At 39.1% G+C, this 15,186-nt stretch overlaps 1 protein-coding gene across 2 annotated transcripts in view; it reads left to right on the forward strand.

Moving 5' to 3' along the window:
- The first annotated feature begins 315 nt into the window (after positions 1–315).
- The window catches only part of clybl (citrate lyase beta like), a 70,162-nt gene continuing 55,291 nt past the window's right edge, over positions 316–15,186 (forward strand). Inside the window, exon 1 of one of the 2 annotated variants that reach the window (XM_082175145.1) lies at positions 316–416. In XM_082175145.1, coding sequence (XP_082031271.1) covers positions 319–416 — 98 coding nt within the window. In that variant the 5' untranslated portion in view covers positions 316–318. The remainder of the gene's footprint in view (positions 417–15,186) is intronic. The other variant, XM_082175146.1, reaches the window with a different exon arrangement.

A 15,186-nucleotide genomic window follows, 5' to 3' on the forward strand; every position in this document is an offset into this window, starting at 1 on the left:
ATTTTATTTACCATAATGTGCACTGTATATTGCAGCAATAATACAAGTAGTATGGCAGTATTTCCTGAACATTGTCTCCAAACATATATTAATGCCTACTAGTCTAGAACACGATGATATAGATCACATTAAAGGGTGGAAAAATAAAATCTAAAAGGCAGAGTAAATATTTAACAAGAAAAAGAAAAAAGAACATTAATATGGATTTGTATTATTTACTAGAATACATGCATTTGCCTGCCACTTTAAATCAGAAAAGGGCGGTTCTTCATAGGAACCCATTTTTCTCTGGCCAATCAAAAGTCAGTACTTTTACACATGGCGACGCAGGTAGCCAATAGGAATACCTCATGTGAGGAAGCTGAAGACATGGCGCTGCGCTTAGGACGTGCTGCTTACAGAAGAGAATCTGTGCTGTAAGTTTGAACCTATTAGAGATTTCTCTCCTCTTTACATTATACGTTGTGTGTTAATGACACTGCTCGGTTTTAAGGTGCATTAGTAATGAAAAGGCGTCCCATATAAACAAGCGAAGAAAGTGACATGACAAAAACTCCTATTTTATGAGTATGACATTGACACATTTTTGGATGCTTTCTTTGACAAGAATAACAGTTTGTCTGTTTCTTTCTGATTAATTGTTTCTGCCACAAAACGCCTAACATTACGTTGCCTTAAAATCGAAGTTAATAATCCTCCATGTGTCTCGTTTGCTGTCTTACCAGATATGTGAATTGGTTGATGAAAGCAGAGGTTTAGTGTCCAGAACTATTGGTCAATCGTACCTCCTGTTTCCTAATCAGACATGCAGAATGGAATCATCCCTGTTTCGAATAGTACGTTATCCAAAGCAAATGAAATACTGTTTTGAGTTAAAATTATTCTATAGCTATGTAAGAAGAAGGAGACAGCAAGGTGTCGAGTAGCGCTATAGCTTGCTGATACACCTGTCATCTGTTTGCGATCCAGACAGGCTGCCTGTAAATTATCCCGTTTAATACACGACTATTTAAAATAATTTATAAATACATAGACATGACATACTGATACTACATTACCTGACCGTGCCTTCATTGCAATTTACATTCAAACTGTTTTAAGTCTCTCATTGTAATAAAAAAAGAAAATGAAAAACGAGGATGCATGAAATTGATTAAGATTAATAATGTTACAAACGATTTCTATTTCAAATAAATGCTGTTATATTAAGATTTATATTCATCAAAGTAGAAATAAAAAATAAATGTATCATAGTTTCCACAAAAATAATAAGCAGCACAACTGTTTTCAATATTGATAATAATAATAAATGTTTCTTGAGCAGCAAATCAAGCATATTAGAATAATTTCTGAAGGATCATGTGACACTGACTAGTAAAGGCTGCTGAAAATTCAGCTTTGCATCACAGGAATAAATTACATAAATAATACATTACAGGAATAAATTACAAAAATATATTAAAACTTTATTGTTCATCACTGTTTTTATTGTATTTCTGATCAGATAAATGCAGCGTTGTTAAGCATAAGAGACTTCTTTCATAAAAACATTAAAAAAAAAATCTTACAGACAGACCCCGAACTTTTGAACAATAATCATGCATATGCATAAATATATATGTAATATTACACATCTCTCTCTTTATATATACTGTACTTAAAATATTGAATTATTCTATAACTTTTTGTTTTCATTTATATCTTTATTGGAGTTGTCTGTGGTTAAGTCTAAAGAACGTGCAGCATTATTATTGATTAATGCATTTATTTATTTTGTTGTAAGACACTTTTCAACATGAATAAAGTCCCAGTTTTGACTAGATAAATCTCTGAAAATGAAAAAAAGACCATGCTTAAATGTTATTTTGATAGTTCTCCATTCTTCAGACATGACGAATCAATGACTATTAAATTGCATTACATTTTCTATGCTTAAGAATAAAAAAAAAAATGTACGACAAGCTTGTCTTTTCCATATGTATTTTAAACAACCAGTCAAAATCACTAAAGCAAATTAGTACTGTAATTCTACATGGTACATCTGTGTCTAATTCCTCTTGAGAGACTTTAATGAGGGACTTCAAACAGTTTAAATGTCAATTACAAAGAAGGCATGGTTTTAAGGTCCCAGTAATCTGTCCATATTGGGCATTGGTCATCAGGAGATGGTGCCAGGTGGCTGTAATTCATAGCAGATGAATTTCCAGAGGCGCTCCACTGATGGGCCAGCTAATGTACAGTGTGAACTGTGACTGTCACGCCAGGGTTTGTCATATTTGCAGTTAGTATGTGAATATGTGGTGCGTCCAATGACAGTTTCGGTGCCTGAGGTCATCCAGGAGGATGTGTTTAACTCCGTTAATTAAACCAGCAGTTCATGTTTGTTATCCCTTGAAGACAAATCCATTTGTTCAGCTTCTCTAAAGGAATGCATTTCTCACACATTCGCTGTTAAATTAGTTTGCCTGAGCACACATACAGAGGACCTGGATTATCATCAGCTTCCCATTTGTTTAATAACTGTGTGAGCTGATGTGAGTGTTTTTTTTTTCTCCTTCCACAAAAGCCACAAAGCAAACTGAGTTGGCTTGGAAGGAAATTTGAACACATGGCTAACTGCACAGGCTGGACCCAATTCCGAGGGCCGTGTGTGTGTGTGTGTGTGTGTGTGTGTGTGTGTGTGTGTGTGTGTGTGTGTGTGTGTGTGTGTGTGTGTGTGTGTGTGTGTGTGTGTGTGTGTGTGTGTGTGTGTGTGTGTGTGTGTGTGTGTGTGTGTGTGTGTGTGTGTGTGTGTGTGCATGTTTTATGGAGAGCCGAGAGCCACTGGCTTGGAAGCAGACTGGTATATGTCACAAACACCCTCATGTCAAAGATGCAACAGCATCCCAGAGGAAACATGGATTGACGCTATGAACTCGACAAGTGATGAAAGTAGCCTAGAGCTTGTCAATTACACTTCCCGAGCCTGGACCCTATAAGTTAATGGGCAGCTTCCCCTTTTGAGGCCTGCCAAGGCTTTATAGTACTGGTTATAAAACCATGAAGTGTAATGTGCTACTATAACTTTTTCAATTAAGAGCAACTGTGCAAATGCCCTCGGATACCCTGGAAGCACTGGAAAGCGATTTTAGAGGGTTTTGTTAGCATAAATCAAAGGTGGCGTTCTAGATGCCTTCATTTAGGAAACCTTTTTAATGAACTTCTCTTCAGGATCCAAGCTTTGCTTATATAATAAGATTTTCACTTTTATTAAATGCTAAATGCCATACCCTAAAATATCCCACTGTGCCCATCGTCATCAAGTTAATTGTTCATATTATTTGCTTTTAAACTACTGGATCAAATATACGTCTTTGTCCCGAGTTAGAATTTTATATCAACTGCGTTGGCAGCGCATGAAAGGGATAAATTAGGGTTGTTGTTGTTTCCTGTTCTAATATTCCTTGTGTGTGTGGAAGGACTGTGACATTTCCGAACAAAGTCAACAGGACAGGACAGATCATTTTAAATGTTCAAAGACGTCGGTCCCCCCTCATCTGGTGCCTTTTAGTGTAGGTGCAGCCTTTGGCATCCCATAGAAAAATAAATGAGTGCTGAGTAAATAGTGATGTGTTGACAACTCATTTCCACATTGATTGGTGCCGGTAACAGGAGCAGAGGTGTGTGGCCTTAATCCAATTACGAAAGAAAACCAGAGCCACACTGTAACGAAATTCTGCCGATACAGAGGTCCCAGTAACCGAAATGTGGGTTAACCGGCTGACCCAGTGTGATCAAAGCAAGCCTGAGGTTGTTTTAGTGTGGAATAAGTATAAGCTGTATTTATTTATGCCGCTCCCTCATAAAGTGTGTGAGGTTGTGAGACGTGTTTATTTGTCTCTGCACTTCACGTAACCAGAAAAAAACAGATATCGGTATTGCGTCCGTCTTGCTCTCGCATTTCAGATCAGTGCGTCAATATATCGGTCTATTACCTGTTGTTGACCCCCCTAAATTGGGCCTTTGAAATTTGTTACAGAGCATTAACTTAACACATGTTCTGGGGGAAAACAAAGGGGAGGTAACAGGATTGGGAGCCAGCTGAGTAAACTGAATGTTAGAGGGATGGCAGTTCGGAGCAGCGTTCTTGTCCCGGAGGTAACTGAGAAGGCCCATACGGCCAACAGATGGAGATTTGTGCTCTGAGTCCCCACCGACCCAAACAAGTGCCTCTGCTCTTGCATTAAATGCTTTGATCAACGGAGGGTCTCGGCCAGAGAGCGGCTCCTCAGATAGGCCGTGGACTCGCATCTGTATAAACATGGCCTTTCAGGAATGTGTGAACAATGCAACAATAGAATCTTGTTCTTGAGCCAGACCCCTGGACTCGTGCGGTTCACCGATCGAGCTTTTGCTCGGATTGAATTAACAGTTTTGGGAATATTCACTGTTTTCAGACATAACAGCGATGGGATGTTGAAACTTTGCCTTTGATTCACACGAGTTTAAACGTGTGAGTGGCATGAAAATGATGAGAAACCATAGAGCCAGTTTGCTACAATTTAAATTCGTTTGACTTAGATACATAATTAACAGTAATATTAATGCGTTTTCTCCCAATAAAAAAAAAAAAAAGTGCATTATGTTTTGTTTTGTTTAACTGTTATGACTAATGTTACACAGCTCTTAAAATAGACGTAATGTTTAAAAGGAAACAAAAAGGTGTTACATCTGATGGCTGTTTTTGATTAACACGCTTTGTTGTGTGCGTGACTAAAACCGAACAGAACAATTATTTGAAAACGTTTACGGAGAGTCCACTGAGTCACTGCTTGCATCAGGTGAACTGGCTGCAGTGTGAGGTGTGTGCGTTGGCTTGCATGATCTCCTGCCACAGCGTCTGCCACGCTTAGTTCATCACACTCCAGGCAGAGCTCTGGAGAGACACCTGGACTGGGAGAGCCAAGCTGTGCCAAGATCTACCATAATCAACATGCATTTTCTGTCTTATACATCATAATTGTCAACTTTAGTGCTGAGTTTATGGAAGGCAGCTGAAGGAATTTTTGTAGTGATTTAGATGCTCAGGTTTGTGGAAGCAGTTCTCTCTCAGTCCCCATGGTGTCAGTGTTTGCAACGTTTGATTATTGCCCTTTGGTCACGCACCAGGTAGGCAGTGCAGGCCCTGCAAGTCAATGAAAAGATTCATGTTCCCATTTTATTGACAATAATACACTTGTATTCTTTACTTGTGTTTATTTCTCAGTATATATTTTTTTGTTGATTTAAAAATAAATTGTTGTTATATCATTTATTATTAGAAATTATATAGCAATAAAATACACATTTATAGCAATAGCCTAATAATAAAAACATATTAGGTTAATATTTGGAAATAGCATTAACATCATAATTAATACAATTATTATTAGGAAAGTAGCATTAACATTATAATTAATAAAAAAGTATACAATTTATAATAGTAATATGCATTTGTACAATGCATTATACAATAAAATGTTATATATATTTAATTGTATTACTACATTTAAAAACATTATTATAAAATATACACATTGTGTGTAGGCTATAGGCTATCACAGTGTGATATCAGTGAATCTAATTTAATATTGTTGATTTATTATTTTGAGGGTAATACGCTCTAGTCTTGTCCTACAAATATATTGTTTTAGTATAAAGTACAACCATACAACTATTGTCCCTCCCTAAATAAACATCATATATCTGAATAAGTGCATGGCTGACATATGCCAAACCTAAATCTACTCTCTCTCTCCACCTAAATCACTAGAGGCAGTTTATTTTATGTAGAAACACGGATCTTAAGTTCTAATTTAAAGGCCAGAGCAAACAGCACTTACAGTGAAATTAGTCTCCGGCGATGAAGCGTGCAATGAAATCATATCCATCCCTTTTTTAATGACTGAATGAAATATTAAAAGAACATAAGCAATAAGAGGAGAAATAATAATAGGAGCAGATTTCCCATGGTGCAGCACATGGAAATGGGGAGATAGGAGCCCTGAGGTTGGGCCGGGCTCCTTCTCTCTGTGTCTGTGAGGCTCCACCAAGCCAGCCAACGTTCCACCGTTTCTCATTAGCTTTGGAAATGAGCACGTCGTGGTTCAGGCTACGCAGCAGGAGGTTCGAGCCCTACATTCGACAGTGTTTGGAAGATAGGTGGCGCTGGGGATCCTAAATATCGCCTTGCTTGACCGGTCTTACAGCTTGGATTTTAGAATAGTGTTTGTAGCTTATTTACAACCCGGGCAAGCTGTATACTCTCACAGCGTTTTAAAGTGCTTTGGACTTTTAAAACACCAGTTGTAGTTTCTATAAATGCTTTTGTAATTTTTCCATATTGGTTTAAGGCTCTTTTCCCACTGTGTTGGATGAATTATTGCAATCCCAAATTGAACGTTTGGCTTATGTTGCTAGGAAGTTTGTTTATGGATTTGAATAAGTGATTAAATGTTAATTTTATAGTAACTGTTAAATGTCAAATTTAGGTTATTGGACTTCTCTTTTCATAACAGGCTTTTAATAGCTCTGGATTTGTGTTTTGTGGAGAACAAAGCTCCCGAGTCCTGCCTGTGAATTTCTTTCTTTTTTCCCCTCAGGGAATCGTGTCTATTTTACACTGTTTTATCATACGAAAGTAACACAGCTGTTGTCAGATTCACAGAAATACTGTTCTGCCAAAATGTCTATATAAACATACATAGTGTTGCTTAAATGGACAAAATTAATTTTTCTGAATTGTCTGTTTTTTTTGTCAAGTACAGTTTGTAGGTAAAAAAAAAAAAAAAGACATAATTTTTTGTTTCAGATTTTTCTTCAGGAAAAAAAAAATACAAAAAGCTTATTTAAGCACTTTTATTAAAGTACCCCTGCTTGTTTAAATTAGCAGATTAGTATTTTTTATTTAATTTTTTGCTATATGAATGCAATACTGTCTCTCCAATTTGATTTTCAAGGTTTGGCTGAAACTGATTTTTTTTCAGGTATTCACACGTCTGTGGGATTTGGAGAGAGTTAATCAGTTTTCTCTGCTTTCAGCAGACATGTGTTAGGAGAATGACAAACCTGAATAAAAACCTACTAATTATGGATATCACCCCCGCAATTATTACACCTTACTTCCCTCTTTCCTATTGCTACTCCTGTACTCGTGTGTCATTTAGCTTTACCTTCAGGCTAGAAAGTAGTTTGTCCCAATGTCAGAAGCTATGTACTTAAGATGCTTATATTCAGCACAGAGAATTTGTACCGGCTAGGAATGCGCAAAATTACGTATTTTTAAAGATGTTTAAACAGCTAGTTCACCATTAGAAAGAAGCCCTGTATAATTAGGCCGGCCAGGTTCACCTTATCTTCATCGAATGCATTTTTATATGCAAGACATGGAACAGAAAGTGTCTTGTTTTTAAAAGTTGGACTGTTTTTAAAAAAAATTGAAACGCATTAAAAAAAAAAGGCAAAATGTGTCCCAATTAACCTCACCCTAATGCATTGACCGAATATGTCAAGCTGCATAATTAAAATGGTTAAAGTAAAATATTTCAACTTTTCCAAGAGGGTTTTCCAAAAAAAAAAAAAAAAAAAAACTACATAAATATATAATACTGTGAGGATGGAACATTATGGTCAACCACTCATGTAACAAAAAGGGTTGCCACAATTTAAGTAGTCTGTACCAATACCAGTAAAATTTCATGGTTCTTCCAATTTCGGTACCATAAAGCTATTGTAACTGTTTTATTTTAATATTTTTTTTATTTGACTATTATTTTGAAAACTATTAAATAAATGAAATTAGTTGATTATTAATGCTATTAATAATAATGAGTAAATAACACATTACAACATTAGGATGTATCCTTCAAATATTGTTACATTAAGTAAACATTGCATTAAAAAGATCAAATGAAAAGTTAGAAATAAAATGAAAAACAAGGAAACACATTACAGGTCAGGTACTGAACAAGTGCAGGTCTATTGCACTTACACTGACTTGGTTGTTACTAATGAAACTTGTACTTTTATTCAAATTATAAATGGGTGATATACAGAAAGCGAGCAAAGATTGTGATCTTTATAATCAATGAAGCTGATATCACTTCAGTTCAGCCACAGCGCAAGCTCACTAAGTGAAAACTCATTATATTCTACACAATGAATCTCTTTTATACACTTTATACTTTGTTGGTTATTACGAAATGATTTACGAGTGCGCAGACTCAAACTAAACCGAACAATACACATTACAGGTACAAACTCTGCTGTATTGAGCGGATTCTGACTAACAAATGCCTCTGATTGGCTATTGCATTTACACGCTCAACAAAAATGTCTGTGATTGGCTACAATGCTCAAGGCTGCAAAAACATGTTGTAAAATAGAAACGTTTGACGCTCTTCACAGCACGCTCACACAAATAAAGACGGAGCATATGAAAACAGCCGCCTATCAGCGGGTACCGGATTGACCCAGTACTTACTCAGTACTACAGAAACTGTAGGCTAGTGCTGCAGAAAGCCAGGAATCATTATTTATGTTTTTTTTATTTATTTTTTTTTATTGACTTGGTACCGAAGTACCGGTACTTTTAACAACCGACCTAGCAAAATAAGTTAACCTAAACACGACCTATTCATATTGTCAGTTTTTGGGATTGACAACCACATTTACTTACAGTTGTGAGTCTCGAAATGTTCCATTCGCACAGCAACTTACAGTAGCGTCTTGAATAATGTCTGTATGAATATGCAATGGGGGAAATATGAAAAGGGGTGGTGGTGGCGCAATGGATAAGACACATGCCTTTGGTGTGAGAGACCCGGGTTCGAATCCACTGTGAGACACCAATGTGTCCCTGAGCAAGACACTTAACCCCTAGTTGCTCCAGAGGCGTGCGACCTCTGACATATATAGCAATTGTAAGTCGCTTTGTATAAAAGCGTCAGCTAAATGAATAAATGTAAATGTAAAAAATGAGTCATGCACGTATTCTCTTACCAGCAACCATAGCGACAGTGACCAAAGTAATATCAACGAAGGTGACATCCATAAAACTTAAAAATCACTCTAGTCCAATCAAGCCTCGAGTTCATCTGTCAAATCTTTATTAAACGACAGCAGCTTTTATATCTGGGTGGAAAGCGGGGCATTTGAGTTGCACTTAGAACACTCGAAAACTCGCAACACACTGTAGACATGCGTTTGTGCAGCACAGAGCAGCTCTCTCGCACTAGTGACACAACTAGATTTCTGTTCTTACAGTGCGAGTTTTTCCGAGAATGCGGTTCTGAGTCCTGAAAATGAACGGGTGTGAGTTTGGTTATAGAATGCGGTTGTCAGTCCCGTAACTGAACTGTGGGTTACCCTAAGTGTATTAAGGACTCCGATACAGGACTGACAACCGTATTCTATTGTTGTGTGAACGTTGCCCTATAGTAACTAATTGGCTAGTAGAATGTTGGACGACAAGCCAAGCATAATAACCCATCCCTAGGGCCCCAAAAGATTCTTGTACTCTGAAAGCTTTTAGCTTTTTTGAATAGATATCATAACTACTGCTTACTCCACTCTGTCCCCTTCTGCCCTTCCGAAAGCTCTCTAGGTAGAACGCCTGCTCCTGAAATTCTTGTTCCATGTATCCTGTCCTTTTCCCAGGGGGGTGAACTGGTACAGCCTTTGGAGGTGGGAGCACGCAGGCAAGCGAGACCGTTTACTTGCGCCTCTTAATGGGGAGCGTGATGGGAGCCTGCTCACATCGCTGGGCCGACACTGCCCTGCTAGTGCTGCAGCTCATTAGAACAAGGCCAAGATCCTGCCACAAACAGGAACTCGACCGAGCCAAAGACTATCCTCCCCACCCCCCCACCTCATCACACTCAAGAGAAAAATCTGTCCTCGTAGGACGCATCTGTACGCATCACTGACCCCCTTAAGATGCTAGTTTCCAGGCTCAGCTGCCTTTGGTACGGTTACAGTTAGTGCCTCCTGACTACACGCAATATTTGTTTGGTTAGTTTTTGTTTGTTTATTGTTTCCAGATGGCAGACCTCAACTTTGCCTGCGTGGCTTTCAAGTTCCCAGCGAGCGTTTTATAGTCTTGGCTGGAGTGCTTATCCTGTTTCCTAGACCCTGCTTTATGATGGCACTTTTTTTTTTTACCTCGAAACTGGTTACAACTGTCAAAAGCTGTCTGTATTTTTCTACCGTGAAAAGGTGCAGTGTAGCTTTGTTGTGACGCCACAAGGTTTACCCTAAGTTTAAGGGTCAGTTGTGAAGGTAGTGTCCCATTCTCCGTAATTTAGTTCCGTATTGGGAACCGGTCGAATTCCTTTGTTCGTGGAGGTGCAGTGAAATGTGGTCCTTTTGTTATGAGAAGGACTGATGAGGCTGGAAACCTTTTCCCATGGCTGAATCTGGGCACCGTTAAAGCCACGTCACTTATTTACAGGAATACAGGAGGTCAGTCTCGGCTGTAAACTGGGGGTGGATGACTTGCTCTTCGGATGCGGTTAAAACCAGGGGGGCAGCTCAAACTCAGGGTTCAATACAAGTTGAGCTCAATCAACATGATTGATACAATATGATTGTAAAGCGCTTTGGGTGTACATTTTGGGTGTAATTTTGTAGCATAATGTTGATTAACATAAAAACTAATTGCAACTTGAAGCAAAAATCAAAGTTAAATTGCAGCACTTGCAATGGAAGAGAATGGGGCCAATTTGGGGGGATTTAAAGGCAGAAATGTTAAGCTGTGTCAATGGCAGTTGTGCTGTCATAGTGACAAAGTTGTAAAATAAATTATATATATATATATATATATATATATATAAATATATATATGTGTGTGTATGTATGTATAATATTTTTTTCCACACTGAAATTGTATGTTTGGTGGCCATTTTATTGAAATAGTGATTTTAACATTTCGCCATTCATATCTATTATAAGTGCCTCACTGAAGCCCAAATTTGAGCTTTTTTAAAAATAAATAAATAAAATAATATACAAGGGACAAGTGAAAATAAATTTTTGTGGTTGGGAACATTATGCCACAAATACTGTTGATTTAGCTTAACCCAGAGGATTCTTGATTATTCTTGCATGCCATTCTGGTTTAGCCACAGTCTCCATAGACTACAGCCTGTTTTGTTGCGACCGTATGTTTGCGTTGCTAAAGTGACTGGAGACCCGTTTCCCGTTGCACGCAGCTGGTGTCAGCACCGAGGCGTCATGGTTACGGTGTGATGACTGTGTCAGGCAGGGCTTAGCTCATGTCAGTCTTAATCACGGGATCATCATGTTGTTAAGGTGCTGAGAAAGCTGTGATACAGTATCGCGTGTAGCTCTGCAACACGGTCTGGCCTGAGGCTGACCCCTGGGATGAGGTGTGACCGTGACGTATAAGCTTTATTTTTTCTCCGGACCTTGTTGTCTGTTTAATCTTTTCCCTGACCGCTCGGCAGCTTGGGTCGGGAGGAGGACAACAACTCTTGGCTGCACTTTTTCTGAACTGAGTTATCATGTCACACGTTTCTTTAAATAGCAGGGAAGCCTCATGCATTTAAGGTGATTAAGAAGGGACGTTAAAGGACAAGAATGTAACAATGTTGTGCTCTAATAGCTTTTTAAGTAGTACTCACAGTACACTGTAGTTAATGCATGTTAAGTCTTTGATTAGATTGTTTTTGATTAAATGCTGTTCATTACACTAACCTGTTTCTGGGACACTAGGGTGTGATACAGGAAGTCCTTGACGACTGGCCTTTTTTTCAATTTTGCAGTGGTTGAACACTAAATATGAGTGGTTACGTCACACAAGGGCACAACAACATATTTTTTAAGGGTAGTGCGAGGCTAAATTTGGCAAACTCTGTACCAAAATATTGTTCCACTGTTTTTGCACTCGGCAATCACATAATCACATTGAGAAAGGAATTTATGTAGGTTTTCTGAAAAAAATCCAATAGAAAGTGTTTTTTGCGCTGCGTATTGTGGAGACAAAGATATCTGTCATATACCTGTAGGGGGTGATTGTGGATGCCACGTAATATACCCATCAATCAACACCTGTATGTGATTTGTGATAACCCTTATGTGATCCATATGTTGCATACCCCATTGTTTCACTTTGTCGTCACTCGTCACTGCAGTTCAGAAGGTGGGAGAGGAGTCTACATGGGTTCTAAAAAAAATCCAATATGTAATGTTTTTTGTAGTACATATTGTTTAAAATCCTTTCATTTTTTTCACCTTTTGAACTGATGGGCTTTGGGTCAGAAATATTTAACTCTGTTGGTGACTTGAGAGATGCATGTCTAAGTGAAGGTTTAAGTGTTACACAAAACATAGAGGTTCATTTGGGAACTAGTACATATATCAAACAGTCATTTTCAAACGCTTCGCTTCTGAACTAATTATCACTTAATAGCTGATGTGCCAACAAACAACTAGGCTAATTATTCTCTGATTCTGCTTCCGTGAGAGCACAAAGTGAATTATTTTAACACCTTTGTAAATGTCCCCAGAAGAGCGTTCTTCATCAGAATCTGCCCCAGCTGCAAAATGATCTAACAGGTGAGGGTGTCTCTGTTCATTTTTGGCTTTTTTGCTGCGATTAATAGGCCTACTTGTTTTACCAGAGGAAAAAAAAAAACGTTTGTAAATTGGCATTGTTTGGTTTATCTGTAGCTAAGAACATATGACACAAACTCTTTGTTTGTGGTTACTTCCGAACAAAGAAAAGCAGCCTCGTGAATTTGCCCACGGCATTTGTTTTCTGTGCTCATGTCTGAAAGGGTTGAGGGGGAATGGTTTGTTTAGCTGAAAAGGTCCTCTAAACGGTTTAACCTTCCCGAGCGGCCCAACAAACAGATAGGCTGAAATTGGTGGTGGCATTGCCGGCCTTTTAAAAAAAGCAAAACCCTTTTATTTGTCTGATCCGCATGGATTTGTATTCAGTCGACACGGAGGGCCATGATTATGAAGACGTGTGAATTACAGACCAGGTCATTTGAAAGTGACGACCTGGGAATGGCACCAAAGCCTTTAGAGGAACAGCCTTTTGAGGCCTTTTCCCTTTAATTCCGGTGCTGGCTAGTCCCCACAAACCCCCCTTAGTCCAGTTGGCACAGCTTTGATCTGTCCGTTTGACAATGAGCCCATCACAAAATTGCAAATTAAGGCAACTGGACGCTAAATATGAAATGGAACAAAATAACATTTGGGGGTCTTTCTTGTGTTTGGAACGGACTGTTTGTGTTCACAATTACTGGAAAAACCTGTTGTGGGGTCACTTTTTGATTGTCGAATTTCTGGTCATCCTTTTGGGGTTTTTTTTGTAACTCTTTTCCAGGGCATTGGACATCACCTCACACGGCTGGTAGTAGAGGTCTGCAGCCGAGAGATCCGTGGGACCCGATACAACAGTGTGGCGCGGGACAAGTTTTAAATTGCTGAGTGCATATGCGGGAAGGAAGATACTGAAATGTATGTGGGAAGCAGGAGAATTAAATGACCCATGGGCTCCCGCAAAATATAATTATCTATTAATAACAGCACGCAAAGGCTGTTCTGGACATCTGAAGCGTTGCGTATGTGTGTGTGTAGAAATCGAAAAAATAAATAGCCTATAGACATCAAAACGAGACTGAAACTAACTGAAAAAATCTGCGTAGGCCACTTTTGCGGGTGAGAACGGGACAAAACGTGAACGTCTCGGGCAGGACCGGGATAAAATCTGATTTTTTTGCCGGAAGCGGAAAAATCCATCCCACGCAGATCTCTAGCTTGTAGTCAGACCACGGTAACCGTCTTTCAGACACATCGCCATGTCTTTCAGGCCTGGCCGCAGCCATGCGCTACTTCCTACAGGCCTTTGTTTACCCTCCTGGGCCCCAGCTGTTTGGATAGGTGATAGCCGTGCTCCTCACCCTGAGGCCGCCCAAAAACCTGAGTCTGTGCACTGTTGCACCCCAAAACCTAAATAGGCGCATTAGACACAGCACATTAAGGGGCTGCTGGTGTGGAGGTGGGTGCGTGTCCCAGAGGCCCTCGTCTCTCTCCTCCTTCACACCTCGGCCCCTTTGCTCTGTCTGGACAGATCAGGGGCCATGACACTGCGAAAGCTCTAAGCGGGCCTTTGTACTTCGTCCCCCCCCATTCTCCCACCTCCATTCACACAGTAGCTTCCTGATTTAGATATATCTCCACCAGTGAGAACGGGTGCCCATTGTTCGCTTCTTTTTCTTGTTACAATGTGTTTGATCTGCCATTATGTCAACCGAGAGTCGTCATAATGCTGTTTTTGTGTCCCTGTTGACTTTACCTTCCTTGCTACGCTCCCGTCCCACTGCTTTTGGTGCAAATGCACAGGCACAGTATTATATGCTGTAAAAATACCCACAACGCCAGTAAGGTCAAATTTAGCATAGCAATATAATTGTATGCCAGATGAACTGGGGTCCATCTAAACTTGATTTTGTATTTATTTAATTTTTTTAAAATAAATGATGCTGTATTATGGAGATAGAATGAAACGCACCAATGACCCAGATGGAAAAAAATAACTTTCACAGTTAGGAGTTTCACTGCATGACTAGGATTAAAATGGTAGAAAACCATTTGAATGTACAAAATACAAATATAATCATTGATATAGACCAGACAAGCTTTTATGGAGATGATAAAGAGTAAAGGGCAGAGGAAAACTAACATAGAGATAACAAACTGCCCAGTTTATCCTCACTGACAATTTTCTCCTCTGTAATGAAGTGTATTTCCCTGTGGCTCGCGTTGAGCACTCTTATTTTGTGCCGATTCTGATTGGTGTCATAGCTGAGAGAGCGCGAAAGATTGGATCAATAACGTGGGCCCGGGATCAGAAAATGAGGAAACCTGTTCCCAAAATAATGAAAGCAATGATGGTGTCTCTCCACTCGTAATGAACTTTACTACGAGCGTACTTGAGCATGACTTTGTCTCAGAGCAATGCAAATGGAATTGCCCCCTGATGGTTTGGAATGCACCCAGCTGGCCTTTAAAAGGTGATAATTGGAAAATACAGGATACAGCCGTGGTCAGAAAAGGGACTTCTTGTTCGATTGCTTTAACCACTGTGTGTTTGATAAAGGCTACGGCAAGCTTGCTTTGAGCAAGGTTTTTACATTT

This window comes from Leuciscus leuciscus (genome assembly GCF_965113295.1).
Source record: "Leuciscus leuciscus genome assembly, chromosome: 7".
Classification (NCBI taxonomy): Eukaryota; Metazoa; Chordata; class Actinopteri; order Cypriniformes; family Leuciscidae; genus Leuciscus; species Leuciscus leuciscus.